This window comes from Microcaecilia unicolor, chromosome 1 (assembly GCF_901765095.1).
Source record: "Microcaecilia unicolor chromosome 1, aMicUni1.1, whole genome shotgun sequence".
Classification (NCBI taxonomy): Eukaryota; Metazoa; Chordata; class Amphibia; order Gymnophiona; family Siphonopidae; genus Microcaecilia; species Microcaecilia unicolor.
The window spans coordinates 322,594,291-322,614,835 of record NC_044031.1 but is presented as its reverse complement, the minus strand read 5'-3'; the positions used below and the strand labels follow the sequence as shown (position 1 = coordinate 322,614,835).

At 44.6% G+C, this 20,545-nt stretch overlaps 1 protein-coding gene across 1 annotated transcript in view; it reads right to left on the bottom strand.

Annotated features, from left to right (window-relative positions):
* Positions 1–17,328, bottom strand: part of BMP6 (bone morphogenetic protein 6) — a 275,015-nt gene extending 257,687 nt beyond the window's left edge. Inside the window, exon 1 of the mRNA XM_030208947.1 lies at positions 16,255–17,328. Coding sequence (XP_030064807.1) covers positions 16,255–16,708 — 454 coding nt within the window. The 5' untranslated portion in view covers positions 16,709–17,328. The remainder of the gene's footprint in view (positions 1–16,254) is intronic.
* Positions 17,329–20,545: the final 3,217 nt, after the last annotated feature.

The following is a 20,545-nucleotide window of genomic DNA, read 5'->3' as shown; positions in this document are numbered from 1 at the left end:
GCTGCGTTTATAATAGCCGCCTACAACCTTAAATAAATTGCCGTCTACAACCTTAGAAAAATACAAGTCCAGGTGAAAACATCCAAGTGCTCATCAGGGACGTCTTTTTTTTTTTAAGAGTATGGGTGAAGGACGTCCTTCGCTATGCCTCCGTCCCTAGTCCAAAATGTGGATGTTTCTGTGAGAAGGATGTCCATGCCTTTGCTATGCCTCTGACACCCTCTTTATTTATTTAGATTTTGGATCACAAGTAGCAGTAGTAGGATTTGAACTGGCCACCTCTGGATTACAAGACCAGTGCTCTAACCACTAGGCCACTCCTTCACTCCACGCCATGCCCTTGAAATTTGGCCATCCCTGTGGGGGGGCAGTTCAGGACGTCCAAAATGTTTGAAAGAAGGATGCCCATGCCTTCGCTATGTCTCTGCTGACACACTCCCCCCCCCCCCCCCCAAGGACCTGGCAAAAAAAGTTTTTACATTTTTTTTTCGGGGTGGGAGGTGGTTAGTGACCACTGTGGGAGTCAGGGGAAGTCATCCCCGATTCTCTCTGGTAGTCATCTGGTCAGTTCGGGCACCTTTTTAAAGCTTGGTCGTAAGAAAAAATGGACCCAGTAAAGTCGCCCAAGTGCTCATCAGAGACGCCCATCTGCTAGGCACGCCCCAGTCCCGCCTTCGCTACGCCTCCAACACGCCCCCAGAAACTTGGTCAACCCTGCGACGGGAAGCAGTTGGGGACACCCAAAATCGGCTTTTGATTATGCCGATTTGGGCGACCCTGAGAGAAGGATGCCCATCTCCCGATTTGTGTCGAAAGAGGGGTGCCCTTCTCTTTTGAAAATAAGCCTGATTGTGATCCAGGGGTGGACTGACCATTCAGGCAACCGGGCAGTGCCCGAGGGCCCAGACACTCTAGGGGGACCAGAGGCTCTGTCTGGTTGCCTGCTGCCACATACTACAGCCCCTATGGGGCCTTGGTGGTCTAGTGGCCACTGCTGCTATTCTCCCTCGGCAGCCATTTTGTAAGCACAGTGCCGTGCCAGGCAGAGTAGAGGCAGTGAGTGGGCAGCAAAGAGGGGATTTATTTCCTGTCCCCAAAGAAGCCACAGCCATTAGACCACCAGGGCCCTTCAAGGTAGGGGGGTACAGCAGCAATACAGTGGGAAGGAGGCAACACGGCAGGGGTGGGGGCACTGGTGGCGGTGGCAGCAGGGGGGGCAGAGTAGTCTCAGTGCCCAGGGGCCCGGAGTACTCTCAGTCTGCTCCTGCTGTGATCAAATGGACATTCCCAAGCCAACCAGTGAAAGAAAGCTTGATACTAGAAAACGAGATATAGTGGTAAAAGAGAGAAATACGTGAACAACACTGTCAACAGAAGCATCAGTATCAAGTTGAACTATATACAGAAACCTAGAAGACCATTAAAGCTCCAAGGGGGCAATTCTTAGAAGGCTACCTAAAGTAAAGCACTGGGATGATGCATGCTATGCAGGAATTCTATATTTACAATTTCACACATAATTGCTGTTATAAAATACTAGCATAAGTCTGCAGTTATGCACCTAACTTTAGGAATGAGAACTTATATTAGCTCAAAGGCTGGTGTAAATGCTCGCATCTAACTGCTGTCAGGTGCTTCCATGCCCTCTTGCACTTACCCATGTCATTAATAATTAGTGGCAATTAGGGCCAATCAACACCAATTTTAGCCAATTGGTGGTTAATGCCAATTAGCAGCTAAATATTAAGTTACACACATAACTGACGCTGTTGTGTAACTTACGTGTGCAACTTTGCAAACTAGGGGCTAGATTCTATATACGGCACCTAAAATATTGGTGCAGAAAAAAGTGCTATTCTATAAGCTTCACCTAAAGTTAGGCAAAGTTTATAGAATAATGCTTAAGCATGGGACTCGCGCCTTATTTTAGATGTGGCCAACTGCACCAACTGAAACATGGTGAGTATCCCCATTATTCTATAACAGTGCATAAAAATGCTAAGAACACCTTGTTCTGCCCGTGACCCTTCCATCTCTGTGCCCCTCTTTTTACTCACATATAAATTTTGGATCCCACGCCTAAATTTACACACATTAGTTCCAATTAAATCTAATTAGTGCCACTATCAGAGTACAAGTCCAGATGGGAAGGGGGGGTAAGGGGGGGAGGGAGGGGGTTGGGAGTGGGAAGGGGAACAGTGGGGTGGGGAGAGGGCGAGAGGGAATGATCAGTGGGTGGGGTGCTGGGGGAAGGGAAAAGGGGGGGCTGATAAGTTAAAAATTTATGATGACAATGTGTAACAGATTGAGTTCATGTTCTTAACCTGTTGTGAAGGTGTTATTTGAATAGCAGTGGCGTACCAAGGGGGGGCGGTCCGCCCCGGGTGCACACCGCTGGGGGGGGTGCCGCGCGCCTGTCGGCTCTTCGTTTTCATGCTCCCTTTGCCCCGGAACAGGAAATAACTTGTTCCGGGGCAGAGGGAGCATGAAAACGAAGAGCCGGCAGGCGCGCGGCACCCCCCTCCCCCAGCGGAGTGCACCCGGGGGGGTTCTTTCGCCGGGGAATTGCGCTGCACCCAGGAGGTTCTTTCGATGGGGGGGCGTCGCGCTGTTCCGGGGGGGGGGGGGGCGCTGCACCCGGGGGGGCGGGGCGCATCGGCGATCCACCTCGGGTGACAGCCCCCCCAGGAACGCCACTGTTGAATAGTCATCAATAAAATGTTGAAACATAAATCTAATTAGTGCCAATAATTGCTTGTTAAAAAGTAAACTCTTATTGGCACTAATTGAATCATTATTCAATTAAATTGTATGCACTTTTACAGAATCAGGGAATAAGCGTCAAACTGTGCATGCAAATTTACAGAATTATGAGGCAAGAGTGTCATCAGAACCCAGGAGAATGGGATAAAATGATATGTGAATAGTTCCAGGGTTTTTATTTGGGGGGTGGGGGAGACAGATTAAAAAGAACTTCCAAGGATTCTTTGCTATGCTACTTGCCTAAATTACAGACTCTGAGCACTAGAAAGAAGTTGTCAAGCAATAAAATGAACATTTCCAGTGATCCTGCTCATCCAGCACACCCTGGCTTAAGAGAGGTCCTTTCTTATCATGGGATCCTTAAGACAAACCCATTTGGAAACACTTGCAGAGATTCTTAGAATCAGGACTGAAACTAAAGGGGACGTTATCAATGTGGACTACCTGTGAAATGTGCAACTTTACTGCTAATCCCAGTTATTGGAACCTGTGCTAAAATATAGTAGCAAAATAACACATCTTAGCAAAAGCCCATGTTGATAACTGCCCCCCCCCCCCCCCCCCATAATAGGACCTGTGCTAAAACAGTTTGAGTTAGTGGTAAAGTAACACATCGTAATGGTAGTCCACGTTGATAACTATGCCGTTAAATGACTCAGAGATCAAACATCTACTGTATACAGGTTATCTGCTCATTTTATCCCCTAGCCTAGAAGATCTGCACAGAATTTAAACCCGCAGAGTGAACACAGATGGATATTTGTATTTCATTCATTACATCTCGAGGGGTTAAACCAAAACAAACCAATGCACTTATACAGGGATTATTTTGGATGGGTGGGGGGAGGAGCAAATCTTACATATTCCATGGAGCAAATGCATATTGGTGGGAGCAGATTTAAAAGCAGACCAGGAAGTACTGGATAGGTTTTAACAATACCTGGACAAATGTAATGGTGAATTGAGGTAAGCTATTGCATGCTATTTTTGTCAGCATGGTTTTGTAATTGCAACATGTATCTGCAAAGGCTTCCCTCAACACAAGACTATCTATACTTCAGGAAGCAGGTGAAAGCTTGGCTCTTCTCCCAAGCCTTTAATGGAAGAAGCAACTAACACACAAGGTCTAACACTGGCTGCAAAACAGCAGGACTTAGCTAGGGTAGGAGTGGCTATCTATGCACTTTTCTGACTTCACATGCTACTGTCTTTAAGTTAGTCCCCTTATTTTCTAACGCCTGTAACTCTTTCTTATCTGTCTATATATTTCACCTCCACTTACTAGAGAATGACACGGGGACAAAGTTTGTCTCCGTCCCTGCCCCATCCCCGCAGGTTCTGTCTCCATCCCCGCAGGTTCTGTCCCCGTCCCCATGGGCTCTGTCCTCATCTGCAGAAGCCTTGAACACTTATGATTTAAAATTTAAATCTTTTTATTAAAATATAAAAATGAACAATATGCTGTGCAACTGTTGTGTATAAATTACAAATAGAGAACAATAATAACAATGAGTAGCTCTAATAACCCTCCTCACCACCACCCTCTACCCTTCCAATCCCAACAATAGCTGACTTCTACTACCCCAAGGAATCCTAATTCACACTGTTAAAATGTCCAGGGGTATAAAATACAACCCGTTCTATATGCCCTAGAGGGGAAAAATATGCCCTATAAAGCACTGTTATGTTTTTTTTTAATCTGTGGATAAATAAGAAATCATCAACAATCTCAGGATTCAATCTAGCTCTCCTGTTTTCTCCACAGTCCTTCCTGGAATAGAAGTTGTCTTCTTAGAAGATGTGCTGGTAGCAGGATGTACAGGATCCCCCATGCAAATTTTGCTAGTTGTGGCCAGTATGTTTGCTTGTTTTTCCAAAAAAAACCAAAATATCTTTGTAGGCATCACTTAAACATAAATAACAGTCCAGTTCATTAACAGGCTTCAAAGTAGAAAATGACATGGGGACAAAGTTTGTCCCCTGTTCCTGTCCCTGTGGGCCCTGTCCCCATCCCCGCGGTTACTGCGGTTTCCCGTCCCCATGTCACTCTCTTCCACTTACACCCTATGTTCTCTTTTAAGATGTTTTACTGTGTATTCTACATTCTAAGTAACATACTATGCCATACTATGCACTGTTACTTGAATATTTTTACTGCTGAAATTATCTGTTGCCTATGTCCAAGTAGATCTTGCTGTACAACTCCTTGGGTAAATTTCTTCAAAAGGGTGGTAAATAAATCCTAATAAATAATTACCGATTATTATATTTCTGTTTGTAACCACAGCATATTGGACTCATTATAAATATTTCTTCTTGAAACACCAATGTGGGTGTAAAACACAATCCGTGCTAAAGACCTGTTGAGGATACAGCAGTTAGGATCCAGCGAAGACAGGGCTTTGTGTGATCTGTTTCTCTACTATGTAAAACAAAAGACTTATCTTATGGATATTTTTTTGACTGTTGTGTCCCAGGGGCGTAGCTGCTATGGGGCTACAGGGGCCAGGACCCCCATAGATTTCGCCCTGGACCCCCCTGCCAATGACCCTCTCAACCCCCCTCCTGCCGCCAACCCGCCGTCAACAAGCCGTCACCGTCTGCTACCTTTGCTCACAGAAACAGAGCGAAGCCTTGTGATCTGCAGAGCTTCATTCTGTTTCTGTAAGTCTGACATCCTGCACGTTGTACGTGCAGGATGTCAGACAGACTCAGAAACCAAACGAAGCAAGAAGACTTCGGCTGGCAGGGGTTGGGGTCCCCCGCCAGCAAAGGTAGGCAAAGTCATGGCGACGGCGGGCGGGGGTTCATCGGCGGGCGGGCCACAGTTGTTGGAGGTGGTTCTGGCAGTGGCGGGGGGTGTCGACAATGGCGAGCAGCGGCAGAAATGGTGGCGATGGCGGGGGGGGGGGGGGGGGCTAAAATGTGCCCCCTCACCTCGGCTCTGGACCCCCCTAATGGCGAAGTCCAGATATGCCCCTGTTGTGTCCAGTGCTGCTATAAATTACAAGCAGCAGGTTAGCAGTTTTCTGTTTGAGCTCTTTCAAGGTTCTAGGAAGAATACTACCTGGTCCTAGTGATTTATTGAACTTGAGTTTGACAATGTGATCTATTACATCTTCTAGACTTAAACTAAGGACTAAATTCTATATACGGTGCCTAAAAAAATTGGTACAAAAAAAATAACAGCGCTATTCTATAAACCACACTTAAAGTTAGGCGTGATTGATAGAATAGTGCTTATGCCCAGGAATCGCGCACAACTTTAGGTGCGGCCATTTGCACCAACTGAAACGTGATGCAAATCCTCGAGCTTAAATTAGGTGCATATCCCTCTTATTGTATAAGTACGCAGGAAAATTGGATGTGCACCCAAATTTGCGCACGCAACTCAAAGCACCATATATGGAATCCAGGGATAAGTGCTTTAGTTGCTCCAAATCAACACAGTTAAATAAGGTTTCTGGGATGGTTATGACCTGACATCCTCCTAAGTAAAGACTGAGGCAAGAAAATTATTTAGCTTTTCTGTTATTACCTTATCCTCCCTAAAGACTTCTTTTATCTCTTGGGCATCCAACAGCCCAGCTGACTTCCTAATGGGCTTTTTTGGTTTGGATGTACTTGAAAAGCTTTTAGAATTAGTTCTTGTTTCTATAACAAGCTTCTTTTCAAAATCTCTCTTGGCTGGCTCTATTACTTTACAGACCAAACTTGCCAGTGCTTGTGCTCATCCTTATTTTCTTCATTCATGTCTGCTTTCCATTTTCTGAAAGATGCCCTTTTGGCTTTCACTGCCTCTTGCACCTCACCATTAAACCATGCTGGACATCACTTGACCTTCTATAGACCTTTTTTAATGAATGGAATATATTTTATCTGGGCTTTCTTTTAAATAGCATCCATGTCCCAATCAAACATTTGGCCCTGGTAACTGCTCCTTCTAGATTTTTTCTAACAAATGTTGTCATTTTACCATAGTGTCCCTTTTGAAAATTAACTGCTACAGCAGTAGATTATTTAGGACTTCTTTTACAAAGCTGCACTTAGTGATTCCTGCACAGCAAATGAGAGGAAGCCCATCCAATTCCTATGGCCTTCCTCTCATTTGCTGCACGGGAATCGCTAGTGCGGCTTCGTAAAAGAAGCCCTTGGTGTCTTTCTTCCAGGCATGACAAATTTGTTTGCATTTGTGATCATGATTACCTAGTGGCTTCACCACCACTATCCCTTGCACTAGATCATGTTTATCAGTGCAAACTAAATCTGAAATGCTTTCCTCCTCTAGTACATTCCTAGACCAACTGCTCCGTGAAGCAGTCATTTAGAAACTTTATTTCCTCAGCATGCTTTGAGGAGACATTTACCCATGCTGGATTAGATTCTATATATGGCGCCTGAAAAATCGGCACAGAAAATATTTCCTCCTAGGCGTATTCTATAAACCACGCCTAGATTTAGGTGTGGTTTACAGAATATGCCTAGCAGCCATGCCTGCGCCTAACTCTAGGTGCTTCCACTTACATCAAGTAAAACTTGGTGTAAATGCTGGTGCCTAAGGGGGTCTTTTACTAAGGCGCGCTGGCGTTTTTAGCACATGCTAAAAATAAGCATGCGGTAAACGCTAGAGAAGCCCATGTATTCCTATGGGTGTCTCTAGCATTTAGCGCATGCCTATTTTTAGCGTGCGCTAAAAACACCAGCGCGCCTTAGTAAAAGACCCCCTAAGTTAAGCACGGAGCAGGTGTATTCTATAACTGTGCACATAGATATTTGGAACACCAAAGGTCTGCCCATTCCATGCCTCCTTTTTGGCAGCGCACCTTAGAATTTACGCGCACCACTTTACAGAATATGCCTAGCAATTGGCATATATTCTAAGTAACACCAATTAGTATCAATAATTGCTTGTTAAATGCCAATTAACAGCGCTGATTGGCTAGTTGCGTAATTAAATTGCATGTGCAAATCCAGAATACGACCGGATTTGCACACGCACACACGCAATTTCAGTCGTACTATACAGAATCCAGGGGTCAATGTCGGGGTAACTGAAATCTCCCACTATTATTATTACCAAATGTGTTAGCTTTCCTGATTTCTGTTTGTCTTTTATTCTATCCAGATGAACAGTACCATGCCCCACCACCATGTTCCTCCCCATCATACATGGAATTTCTATCCATAAAGTTCCACATTGCATTTTGTTTCCCGCAGAACTTTTTATCTGGATTCTATGCTATTCTTAACATATAGCATCACCCCTCTACCAATCTGACCCACTCATCATTTTGATATACTTTGTATGCTGGTATCACAATATCCTATTGGCTGTCCTCCTTTCACCAGATCTCTGATTTAACTCTTATTATTATTATTATTATTATTATTAGCATTTGTATAGTGCTACCAGACGCACGCAGCGCTGAACACCTGACATAAAGAGACAGTCCTTGCTCAAAAGAGCTTACAATCTAAATAATACAGACAGACAAGACAGTTACGGGTGAGGGAAGTAATGGGTGAGAAGGAAGGAAGGGACAAGGGGAGGGCAATTGAGTATTGGCTAGGAGCTAAAGGCAGCAGTGAAAAGGTGGGTTTTCAGCATAGATTTGAAAACAGGTAGAGATGGAGCTAGACGTATAGGTTCAGGAAGTTTATTCCAGGCATAAGGTGCCGCGAGAGAAAAGGAGCCAAGCCTGGAGTTAGCAGTGGAAGAGAGATTTGTCCAGTGAACGGAGTTCACGGGAAGGAATGTAGGGAGAGATGAGAGTGGAGAGGTAATGCATTTAAAGGTCAGTACAAGAAGTTTAAACTGTATATAAACAATTTAAATACTGTTTTTTATTTGTATTTACCATCTGTGTATCATTTGATAGGGGTGATTTGGAATCTTTTATTTCTGTCCTTTATTTAAATATTCAAGGGCTACCTTAGGTTTTATCACAACCTCTCTATTAGGATATTCTAATTTCTGCCTTTTACCTGTTTCACTTGACTATACCTTATTCCAATAGTTTAAAACCTATTCTTTCTCTTTTTCAAGCGTTAGCACCAGCAGCCTGGTTCCACCCTGCAGGGCCGTGCCTAGGGTCTCTGGCGCCCCCCTGCAGACTATCAGTTGGCGCCCCCCCCCCCCCCCGTGAAAATGATCACCCCCCCCCCATGAAAATGATCGCTCATCACTTGCCACACTGAAAGGAATTGTCAGCAATATTCTTAGAAACAAATTGCTATACATTGCAAAATAAGATAGCAGATGTAAATTCTCAAAGTGGACATATTCCAAACACTAAAATGAAAATAAAATGATTTTTTTCTACCTTTGTTGTCTGGTGACTTTCTTTTTCTGATCATGCTGGCCCAGTATCTGATTCTGCTGCTATCTGTCCTCTTAACTCCGTTTCCAGGGCTTCCTTTCCATTTATTTCTTTACTTTTCTCCTTTCTTCTTCATTTCTTGCTCTATATCCATTTCCAGCAATTTCTCCTCTCTCCCTGGGTCCTGCCCTCCCATCCATGTCCATTCTTGTCCCTCTCTGCCCTTCCCTCCTCCATCCATAGCCAGCAATCCTCCTCTCTCCCCTCCCCTCCATTTCCAGCAATTTGTCCTCTCCCTGGGCCCCCATATCCATCCTTGTCCCTCTCTGCCCTTCCCTCCTCCATCCATAGCCAGCAATCCTCTCTCCCCTCCCCTTCCAGCAATTTGTCCTCTCCCTGGGCCCCCATGTCCATCCTTGTCCCTCTCTGCCCTTCCCTCCTCCATCCATAGCCAGCAATCCTCTCTCCCCTCCCCTTCCAGCAATTTGTCCTCTCCCTGGGCCCTGCCCTCCCATCCATGCCTCTTTGCCCTCCCATCCATTCAGGGTCTGCCCTCCCTCTCACTCCCCATTCCATCCAGGATCTATCCCCCCTCTCTCACTGCCCCCTCTTTTCGGCTCCCAGTTCCCACCTGCGGCTGCCCCTAGTTCCAGATCCATTGATTCTCCCATCCACCCCTGCCCCAGGCTTGACCCCATTCTCCCTCCTGCTCACTTTTCAGACCCCAGTTCCAGCTCCATGCCCCTTCTCCCATCTGTCTCCCACCCAGTCCTTTCTGCCCATCCGAGTCCCCCTCACCCCATCTGTCTCCCACCCAGTCCCTTCTGCTATCCAAGTGCCCCCCACCCTCACCCCATCTGTCTCCCACCCAGTCCCTTCTGCCCATCCGAGTCCCCCTCACCCCATCTGTCTCCCACCCAGTCCCTTCTGCTATCCGAGTCCCCCCCCCCCACCTTCACGGTCACCCCATCTGTCCCCCACCCTCACCCTGCCTCGTCTTCTCCCTGCCACCCGTCTTTAAAAATAAATTGCCAATGCTGACGCGATAGCGAGCGCAGCACCTCGTGTGCAAGTAAAAGAAGCGAATCCGATCATCTCATTGGGCCTTCCTTCACTGTCCCGCCCTAGAGGAAATAGGAAGTTGCATCAGAGGAGGGCGGGACAGTGAGGGAAGGCCCAATGAGATGATCGGATCCGCTTCTTTTACTTGCACACGAGGTGCTGCGCTCGCTCGGCAAATAAATTTAAAGGGCTGGTGCGGGAGGGGGGGGGTGCCAGGATCATGAAGAGCAGCGGGAGTGGCGGCACCCCCCTCTCTGGTGCCAAAAGATTTAAAGTCCTCGGCGGGGCGAGGGTAAGCACCGCGGCGGCGCCCTCCAAAGGTGGGCGCCCCCCTGCGGCGCTTACCTCGCTTACCGCATCGGCACGGCCCTGCCACCCTGGTTAAGGTAGAGGCCAGACTTTCAAAATAGTCTCTCTTCTTCCAAATCTTCTTCTCTAACAAATCTAAATCCCTCCTCCCTGCACCCCTGTCACATCCACACATTGAGATTCCAGAGCTTGGTCTGTCTCTTCTGTCCTGCTTGTGGAATGGGGAGCAGGTTCTGAATTGCAACGTTCTACCTAAAAGCTTTTAAGTAGCCTACTTCTAATGTATTGTTTTAAATAAACTAACAGAAAACTAGCCTAAAGCCACTGAACTGATTATTGTTAGGTCAATATATTGTACCTATCAACAGGCCATGAGGCCAGGCCTCTGGGAGATGTGGACAGATTCATTTTGGATATGAGCCAAATAAATATAATTCATGAGTGATTCTTTTTGCTACTCCTAAGTCCAGAGACCACTTGTGAAGTATTCAACTTAGTTTGTCCACCAGGACACACTGTCCTTCTCTGCCAGGTACATGACTCTGAAGGTCATCCTGTGAGATACGGCCTAGTCCCATATCCTAACAGACTCCCAAAACAGTAGTTAGAACTCTGGTTTTACTTGCTTGTTAATGTAGTATGGGCTAGATTCTATATAAGGTGCCTGAAAATTCTGCATGGGAAAAAAATACGCCTAGGTGTATTCTCTAAAGTATGCCTAAATTTTATAGAATAAGTTTAAATTTCCACGCGGTATATAGAATACGACGAACGCCTCTCCACACAACCAAATTTAGTCAAGGCCATTTAGGCCATGTTTTACTTGGCACAAATCCCGACGCCTAAATTAGGCACAGAGTGGGTATATTCTGTAACGACGCACATAGATTTTAGAAATGCCCACACCTCATCCATGGTCATGCTCCCTTTTTAACTATGTGACTTAGAATTTACACGCACCATATAACAGAATACGCTTAACGAGTTGTGTGTGTAAACCTTAATTAAAGCCAATTAGTGCTGAAAATTGCTTGATAATATCCAATTGACAGCACTGATTAGCTAGTTAACTATTTTATTTATTATGATTTATTTACCGCCTTTTTGAAGGAGTTCACTCAAGGCGGTGTACAGTAAGAATAGATCAAACATGAGCAATAGGCAATTACAGCAGTAAAAGTATTCAAAAACAATACAAAGTATGGCATGGTATACTATACTAACAATGTCAACACAATACGTAATAGAACATTATAGTTGACAGTGAAGGGTAAGGCAAAGTTGTAAGATGGGTAAGAAAGTAGGAAGAATTAGAAAGTAAGGTAACTGATTTGAAGAAAGTTGCACATGGAGGAGTGGATAAACATGTCCCGCTGCAGTAGGTAAAGCCCGAGTCACTCCTTGTGTGTGTGAGTGAGACTAACAAGTTAGTTACTTTTTCCATTAAAGGCTTGGTTGAAGAGCCAAGCTTTCACCTGCTTCCTGAAGTAGAGATAGTGTTGTGTTAAGCGGAGCCTTTCAGGCAATGCATTCCAGAGTGTGGGGGCTACTCCGGAGAAGGCTCACTTGTAGGTATCACATCGTGTAATGTCTTTTGGAGAGGGTGTAGTTATTGAAAGTCCTTGGGAGGACCTTAGTGTGTGGAGGATCATCCTATTCTTTAGATATTCAGGGCCATTTCCTTTCAGGGCCTTGATGATCAAACATAGAGTTTTAAATTTAGCCCTGTATTGTACTGGTAGCCAATGAAGTTTCTGCAACAATGGTGTGATGTGGTCATGTCGCTTGCAACCTTCTATGAGTCTTGCTGCTGCATTCTGAATCAACTAATGAAGTTACATGCATTGTTATAGAATATACTTCGATTTCTGCGCTGAAATTAAGGCACAATATATAGAATCTGGCAGTATATGGCTTCCTGGTTGCTTGCCCAGATAAGGATCATTTTAGTGACTAACCATTCTCTGAAAGCCTTAAGAGCATTCCATACAACCTCAAACTTCACGGTCATGTGAGGTGAAGTATATCACTTTACCTTAAATCACCCTTTAAATAAAAATGCCCCTGGTGCATGCTCCACTTTCTCTTAAAAAAAAATCCAGTGTGGCTCAAGTGGGCCCAAAACACCTGTTTCCTCTTTCCCCCCCCCCCCCCCCCCCCCCTCCCAATCTGAGGTGATCAAAGTAGGCCCTGAAGTCATCCCTCATCATCAACCCACTTGTAATGGCCATTTACTCCTGCTGTTAATACTACCATCTTGGACCTCAAATGATACTTTAACTTCTACACTAGAATCTTTACTACAGCTCAAGAGCTGTAGTAAAGATTCAACACGATAGGGAGCAAAAAAAAAAAACAGTGTCAAAATGTGCAGTTTTTACATTGGGAGGAATTCACTATTTTGTAATCTGCATCCATTTGTAGTGTGATAGTTATCTTTGTGGATCCACACGTCAAGCTCCATCTCTGGCTGTCTTCAAATCTAAGCTAAAAGCCCACCTTTTTGATGCTGCTTTTAACTCCTAACCCTTATTCACTTGTTCAGAACCTTTATTTTATCATCCTCACCTTAATATTCCCTTATCTCTTGTTTGTCCTGTTTGTCTGTCCTAATTAGATTGTAAGCTCTGTCGACCAGGGACTGTCTCTTCATGTTCAAGTGTACAGCGCTGCGTACGTCTAGTAGTGCTTTAGAAACGATAAGTAGTAGTAGTAGTAGTAGTACTTAAAGCCTTACTATACTGGGTAGTAATGTTAGCAGAGGAAAAGTCTGAGTAAAAATGGCCCACTACACCCACTACAGGATAGTGCCACCTTTACATCAGCTCTTTTGCAGCACTCCTCAATCCTGTTTTCCAATTTCCAGGACTCTTGCTATTCCAGTTTTAGACAACTAATAAAACTATAATTATGTGATTTTAATTTCAGTACAGAAATGTGCCTTAGTCACCACCAAACCCAGATCAGCTGTGAGCTGAGTCATAGGTGAAAGTTCAAAAAAACAAAACAACATCATTTTGTCAGCTTAGAGATTTCAGCTTGGTCTTAAACTCTGATGTGGAGTCACACAATCGGACTCCTCAAAGCAGAAATATGCTTGTTGCCCAGCAGTGCTGAATGAGATGCAAAATGTACCTTTCTGACTTTATTTCTATTCAGGAACAAACCTTCCTCCCATCCACAGACCTATTGCTTCCACCTCTTCTTTACAAGTCACGTCTGCCACACAAGCAAAGGCACTGGAGCACTTACTGAGAGTTACTGCAGCCAGCAATAACAGCAGAGTATTTATGTGCCAGAACTGCAGCCTGAAAAGTCCTTTCACTGTCCCAGGGTAAACTTGCTAACTTAGCTGTGTTTTGCCACTACCCACATTACAAGCCCGATTCTAATCGGTGGCATAAGAGTGTTGAATCTAGAGTCTGAACCGTTTTGCTAGCGTTCTTAACATGGCAGCTGCCAATAGTGTGTACAGGCCTTCAGAGTGCTTGCTTGAGCTTCCGATAAATACTACTGCATCCATGTGTATTCTCCAAAATTCATGTGCAACATCACTTGAAAAATTCTTTGGTTGGTCCAATAAAAGGTATCCTCACCCCTCTGCTCCACCCCACCCCAAGTTCCACAAAGACTTATGGATATTGCTGTATTTTCTTAAGCAACGCCTCTCCAGCATAACTCCAGAAACCTCACTTTACTAATAACGGGGAAGAACATTCATCTGAAAGGAAATACCGTATCAACAACATTTGCCATGTCGCTTACAGTACCATTGGAGGAGTGGTCAGCTGTGGGTTTAAAGGGATCTCTTCGCATACAGACAATGTGTCATTTTGGGAGATGCAATATAAGCTTACCATGCGTTTGTATATTTCTCCTAAGCGGGCACGCTTGTTGAAATTAAGACCCAATGCTGACTGTCTTTGATGTGGTCACCAGGAAGCAACACTGGGATATGTTTTGGACTGGTTCTGTAATTGTATCTTTATGGCAACATAGTTTATGCTTTTAGTATTTGGGAAGTTGATGTTTGTTCTACTCTTAATTTGCTTTTTGTAGTTTTTTTTTCCCTAAAACCAGATCTTTAAGAAAGGAGGTTTTGCCTTTTTCTTTTCTTCAAATGGTCCATTTTGATACTTTTGAAAGTGATCTTGTTGCACTGACTCTCTTCAGATGCACCCTCACAGCAATTATGATATTCCCAAATGATTATAATTCTTTCTTTGGAGCGTTGTAAGATACAAGATCTAACATCTCAGAACGGTGTGACTGTGACCTTCCAAGCCATCTGGAAACCTTTTAGGACCACTCTTCCTCCGCTGGCTCTCGCAGTTGGCTTTTAAATTTGTTGATTCTATGTTTCTTAGGGATGCACTTGCAGAAGGGGGAGGGGAAACAGTAGGAAGGCAGTAATTCTTTTGTAAAATGAGCATGGCTTTAAGGCCTGGATTTGAGTTGCAGATGCTTATGCTTTTTGTGTCCTGGCTTCTTGTTAATGTATATTCACTTGCAATGCGTAATTAAAAAAATGATTACATTTTCCATGTTGTTTCAACTCATGTTTTGCCCAAAATGAAGGGAAGGGTGGCTGGGTGGGTTTTGTATGCACACTCTTTCCAAAAAGCTCTAAATTAAAAACAAAACTAAAATGTCGAAACAGAACAAAATGAAAATTTGGGGGCTGCACACCCTACTAGTAACTCATAATGTCCTCTCACAAAACTATGCATAGAAGAAATAACTGTGGATTAAGGGAAACTGTGCAGAAATGAGGGGCCTGTTTTATAAAAATTTTCCCACCCATGTCAACGGAACTACAAAGTAGCAAAGAGGTATCAATTTAGCATGTGGAGCCCATTATGTATAGCACATTAGTAATTCTTCAGCTTTCCCAATGAGAAGGGAGAGAAAATTAATTCAGCGGTTAGAACACTCTCTATCTGGAATTCCCTTGCAAACCATCTCTTCTATATATGTTGTATACCATCCCTTAGAGATTGATCCAGTTTAAGGGGTCCTTTTACTAAGCAGGGTAAGCATCTACTGCACAACACATGCCAAAATAGAGTTACTGCCTGACTACCGCGTGGCTCTTGCGGTAATTTCATTTTTGGCGTGCGTCCGATACGCACGTCTGAAAAATATTTTTTCTTTTCGGGCGCGTGTAACGGACACACACACCAAGTGGCATTTGGCGTGTGCAGGTCATTACCGCCCAGTTACCGTGTCAGTCTTTACCGCTAAGTCATTGGATGGCGGTAAGGTCTCATACCCAAAATGGACGCGCGGCAATTTTCATTTTGCGGCACGTCCATTTTCAGCAGAAATTTTAAAAAGGCCTTTTTTACAGGTGCATTAAAAAATGGATCGGCGCGCACCCAAAACCCGTGCTTACACTACCGCAAGCCATTTTTCGGCACGCCTTTGTAAAAGGACCCCTTAGTTTGGAAAACTCTGGGTCATCATGGAGTATTATCCACACCGAGTTTTTCTCCTGGACTGTATGATCTAGGACAGTAATGCAATGAAACCAGACTTGACAGCTGAGCTGAGCTTCCCTTGTTATCAACAAGCCAGAGACTCAGCACAGGTGTTTATGCTTCCAAAATACTGAATGCGCAAACCTCTGGAAGACAGCTTCTACAAACCAACTCGTTAAGCTTTTGTTTAAATCAGACAGCAGGAAAGCACAGCCTAGCTAGGGACTTGGGAGACTGAAACCCGTTCAGCGCTTTGGGAGACCACCCGCCCTCTCCCACCCTCCCATAATAAAATGCGCTTATAATATAAACACACTTACCCAGGTTGACAAAGCTCATCACCAGGTCTGCATCGGTGAGGAAGGCGCTGTCCTGAGCGCTGGGTAGTAGAGGACTAGAGTTGAGCGGGGTCCCAAGATTACCGTGCTCGACTGCCCGCTGGGTCCAGCCGCTGGGCTCGACCTGGTCCTGTCCGGACACGGCGTTGTACAGATCCAGCATGAAACGGGGGGCCGAGGTGAGTCCGGCCGGAGACTGCTCCTGCTGCCCCGATCTGTGCAGCAGCGGCCGAGGTCTGTGTGACAGCCCCAGGATGGACAAGATCTCCTTCTGCATCTCCCTCTTCTCGTGGCTTTTGAGGCGCCGGTAAACGAAAGCCTCGGAGTGGCCCCCAGTCTTTCCGCCGCTGTCCACAAACGCTCCAGCCCGGGGAGAAAGCGCCAGGCAGTAAGTGCCCCAGAGCAGCCCCCAGCACAGCCAGTCCGGGCTCAGCATGCCTGCCTGCTCCTTTCGAGCCCTCGTCAGTCTTGTCCCCCCTTATCGTCCCTTCTCTTTCCCACGTCCACTAGAACAGCTCAGAGCCTCTCAGGGATGCAGCCTTTTCCTCCAGATTGCACTTGTCATCCTGCTGCTGGAGGTAACAGGCAAGGTGTCAGCGTGGGGCAATGAGAGCGCAGCCCATACAATGATGTCTTTTGAAACAGACTGGAGCAGAGTACATTAATGTAAAGAAAATGAACTAAGGTCAACAAACAAACAAAAATTTAAAAAAAAAAGAAAGGAGGGGGAGGAGTAGAACAAGCGACTCTGCAGACCTCTGCTGTACTATAGCTTATTCGTGCGTGTAAAATCCAGGTAATTCCAAATATCCACTCTGACAACCGCGTAACATTTCCCTGGGTTCAAGGCTCACCTTTACAAACCAGAAGCGGCACTAGACTGCAGGAGACAAAATAATCCTCCTCCCCTCCAGCAGCCTGCGTCCCAGACTCGCAACATAATCCCAAAGATATAGCAGCAGAGGACACTGTGAAGTGATGAAGTTACCAGCTCCTACTACGAGGCAATCCCAGAGCAACTCAAACACCAAAGCTGGACTTTCCCTTCTCTGTCTTTTAGGGTCCGTGGGTGGAAGGAGAAAAGTTCAGAGGCTTTTTTTTTTTTTTTAACCTCTCACTTTTTTCCTCCACACTGATTTACAGCATCAGTCCGGTCTGTGAGCACCCTCTGCTGTTCGTTAGATGCATTGCATTTATTTAGTTTATATTTTCCCAAATTTGCTTCAGGGATTTTTTTTTTCATGTAGGCGCTAATATTTTTTTATTTGTTACATTTGTACCCCGCGCTTTCCCACTCATGGCAGGCTCAATGCGGCTTACATGGGGCAATGAAGGGTTAAGTGACTTACCCAGAGTCACAAGGAGCTGCCTGTGCCTGAAGTTTCAGCCTGTAGTTTCCTACTTCATCATCTACAGTGCTTTTCTGTTTCTGCAGCCCCGTAAAAAGTAATCAGCTGGTTCTTGAGCTGTGCATGTTATATACAACTTGGTTGTGTGTGATGGGATTAATCATTAAAGTCACAGAGCATGTCTTTCAAATATGTATATTCTTATGCCAGCTTTTCATTTTGATTTGTATTAGGGTTTCCCCATTACTAGAAATCTTAATAAATTCTCTGAAATGTAACACTAATTAGGCTGATTTAGATCTACAAGTGAAAAAAAAAACACCTTAGTAATTTATCTTAGAGCAGCTTGCTCTAGATGTGGTGCTACATTGCTGTAAGTGCAATACAGCTTAAACAGCTGGAAACATTAATTAAAGGAATCCAAATCTGAAGTCGGCAAAAGCCTTATGTATAAAGGCTCACGGGAATGCAATGCTGGTGGCCCAGAAAAAAAAAGGTGAATGTTTGGGGGGGGGGGGGGGGTCACTGCCCTTGCAAATGTGGTGTCTGTGCAGGAAAACATTCTGGTGACAGTAGTTAAAGAAAGCAAAGAACTTGCACACTGTGATAACGAGATTGCCAATATAAATTGGTCATAGAATCTCAGAACCCTTGGTATGCCCAAACAAATTAGTGCAGGCATGGTAGAAGCCCCTGGCAGTATGGGTCATTTATTTACTTAGTCTAAGAGAACCCTCTAAACTGGTGGATATTATTACGGTCAGCTCCTGACCTATATCCAAGAAAATTCAACATTGAGGGGGCTTTATTTTTCCCTCTTCTGCAAGTCTTTCCCATTGCGTTTTGGGTTTAATCACAAATTTAGAATCCCAGAATAGGAGGTCTGGCTGAAAGTGGATTACCATTGCCTACTTAGCACCTTTGAGTCATTCAGCCAGTGTCAAACCCTTCTGATATTTCCCAGCTGAATCTCACTATCACACCCATACCTGCATACCCTTAAAACAGCAGCTTCAGAATAGTTTTAGTATAATTTTGGTAGTAGCAGGAATGGACCTTGCATCTTTACTATCTACATTCAGAAAAGAACCTGGATCTCTGTTTGGTAAGCTACACCCTCCTGGGCAAACATTTTGATTTTTTCCCCACTTCACATTTCCTGTTTGCCTATTAGGAGCCATCCATAAATGACAGCACACAATTTTGGTGCAAAATTGTTCCCCACTCCCTATCATCCTGTGGTGTCTCTAGACAGAAGTGTCTGAAGTGGGAATGGGGTGCCAGCTATGTAGGGAAGCAAGCAAGCCAAAGTGACATTCTGCATAGCATGTCCACCTCATCACAGCCCCCTTCCCGTACTTTGAAATTAGCTATAAAAGACACTATAACAAAAGGTCCCAAGGCCTAATGTGCATAAAGAATCCCTTCCCCAGCCTATTTCAACCACATAATATAAAATTATTTGATAACAGCATTCAACAAAAAAATGGAAATGGGAAGTCTGGATTCTATACAGCATGAAAAACAATCACAGTATAACCCCTAGACATATGTACACCACCCCACCAAATGGAGCAAAGACATTTCCCCTTATAGCCCACTATACCAAAAAAATAAATAAAATCTATTCACACTGTGTGTCACTTCAAAAACAGCAGAAGCATTCATTCTCCTTCCACATCCAGACACTTTAAGAAGTACCATAAAACCCATAAAAAGACACTCGGAGCCTGCATAGTAAAGTTAACATAATATAATAAGTAGAGGCCGACCAAATTTCGGTTTCAGTTTCAGCACCGAAACCAGTCCAAAATCCAGGTTTGAGTTTTGGCCAAAAATCAGTGTACATTTTTGGCTGAAACCCAAAACTCATTGCATCCTTGCATCCCACCTAACATTCCGTGGGCCCTCCCTGGGCCTAACTTAGGAAGCCTTGGTGGTCTAATGGCCTCTTCAGCAGCAGGAATGAATCCTACTCATTCCTACCCCATGTTGTTGCTCCAATGGCCACTGAGACTTCCCATGGCAGCTCCTACCCATGCTGGTTCCAATAGCAAAATAGCTGCCAGGACCTCTCACAGCAGTCTTGGCAGCCATTGCATCAAAACAGCACAGGGCAGAAACAAGAGGGTTCATTTCTGCTCTCAGAGGCCACTAAACCACCAGGGCTTCCCAAAGTAGGCCCAGTGGTCGGGTGGGATAGGGATGGAGGGTAATCACAGAAGCGGCCTTTTTTGGCAGAGTGTGGGGGAGGGAGTGGGGGGGGGCACTTTCATTTACAGTTTCTGCCAAAACTGAGCAGAGAATTTCAGTTGCAGATTCGATTTCAGCAGAAACTGAAGATCCTGGGTTCAGTCGGGCTCTAATAACAAACTCATCTATGAAACGGCAACACTGCAAATTGTACAGCAGTTCCTAGAGCATCAATACACTTCCTTTTGGGAAAACACTACAACCCAAACTGCTGCAGATCCCTTCATGGAAAGTACACACTACCGAATGATTTACTTTCGTTGCACAAGAAAAATATGGTACAGACCCTCACCTAATACAAAATAAGGGTCCACAAGTTAGAAACTGAAACCTCTCCTCCCCCCCAAAAAAATGCCAGACTTTGCTAGAAAAAAGAGAAACATAAATGCCCTTTCCCCTGTACTTTGCCAAGTACTGTAGAAGAAAAAGACATTTCCCAAAGTTGATGGTGTGAGCAAATCTAAATAAATAAATAAATAAATATTCCAAGTCCTAAAACTTTAAAACATTTTTTTTTCTTTTTTACCTTTATTGTGTGGGCAGTTATTTTTCCATTCAGGTTCTGCCAGTCTCTGGTATAAATCTTCTTTCTTAGGGTCTCTTTGCCGTTTCTTCTCTCTCCTGTCTTCTCTTCATCTAATTTCCTCCATTTTTCTCTTCTCTGTCTCTGC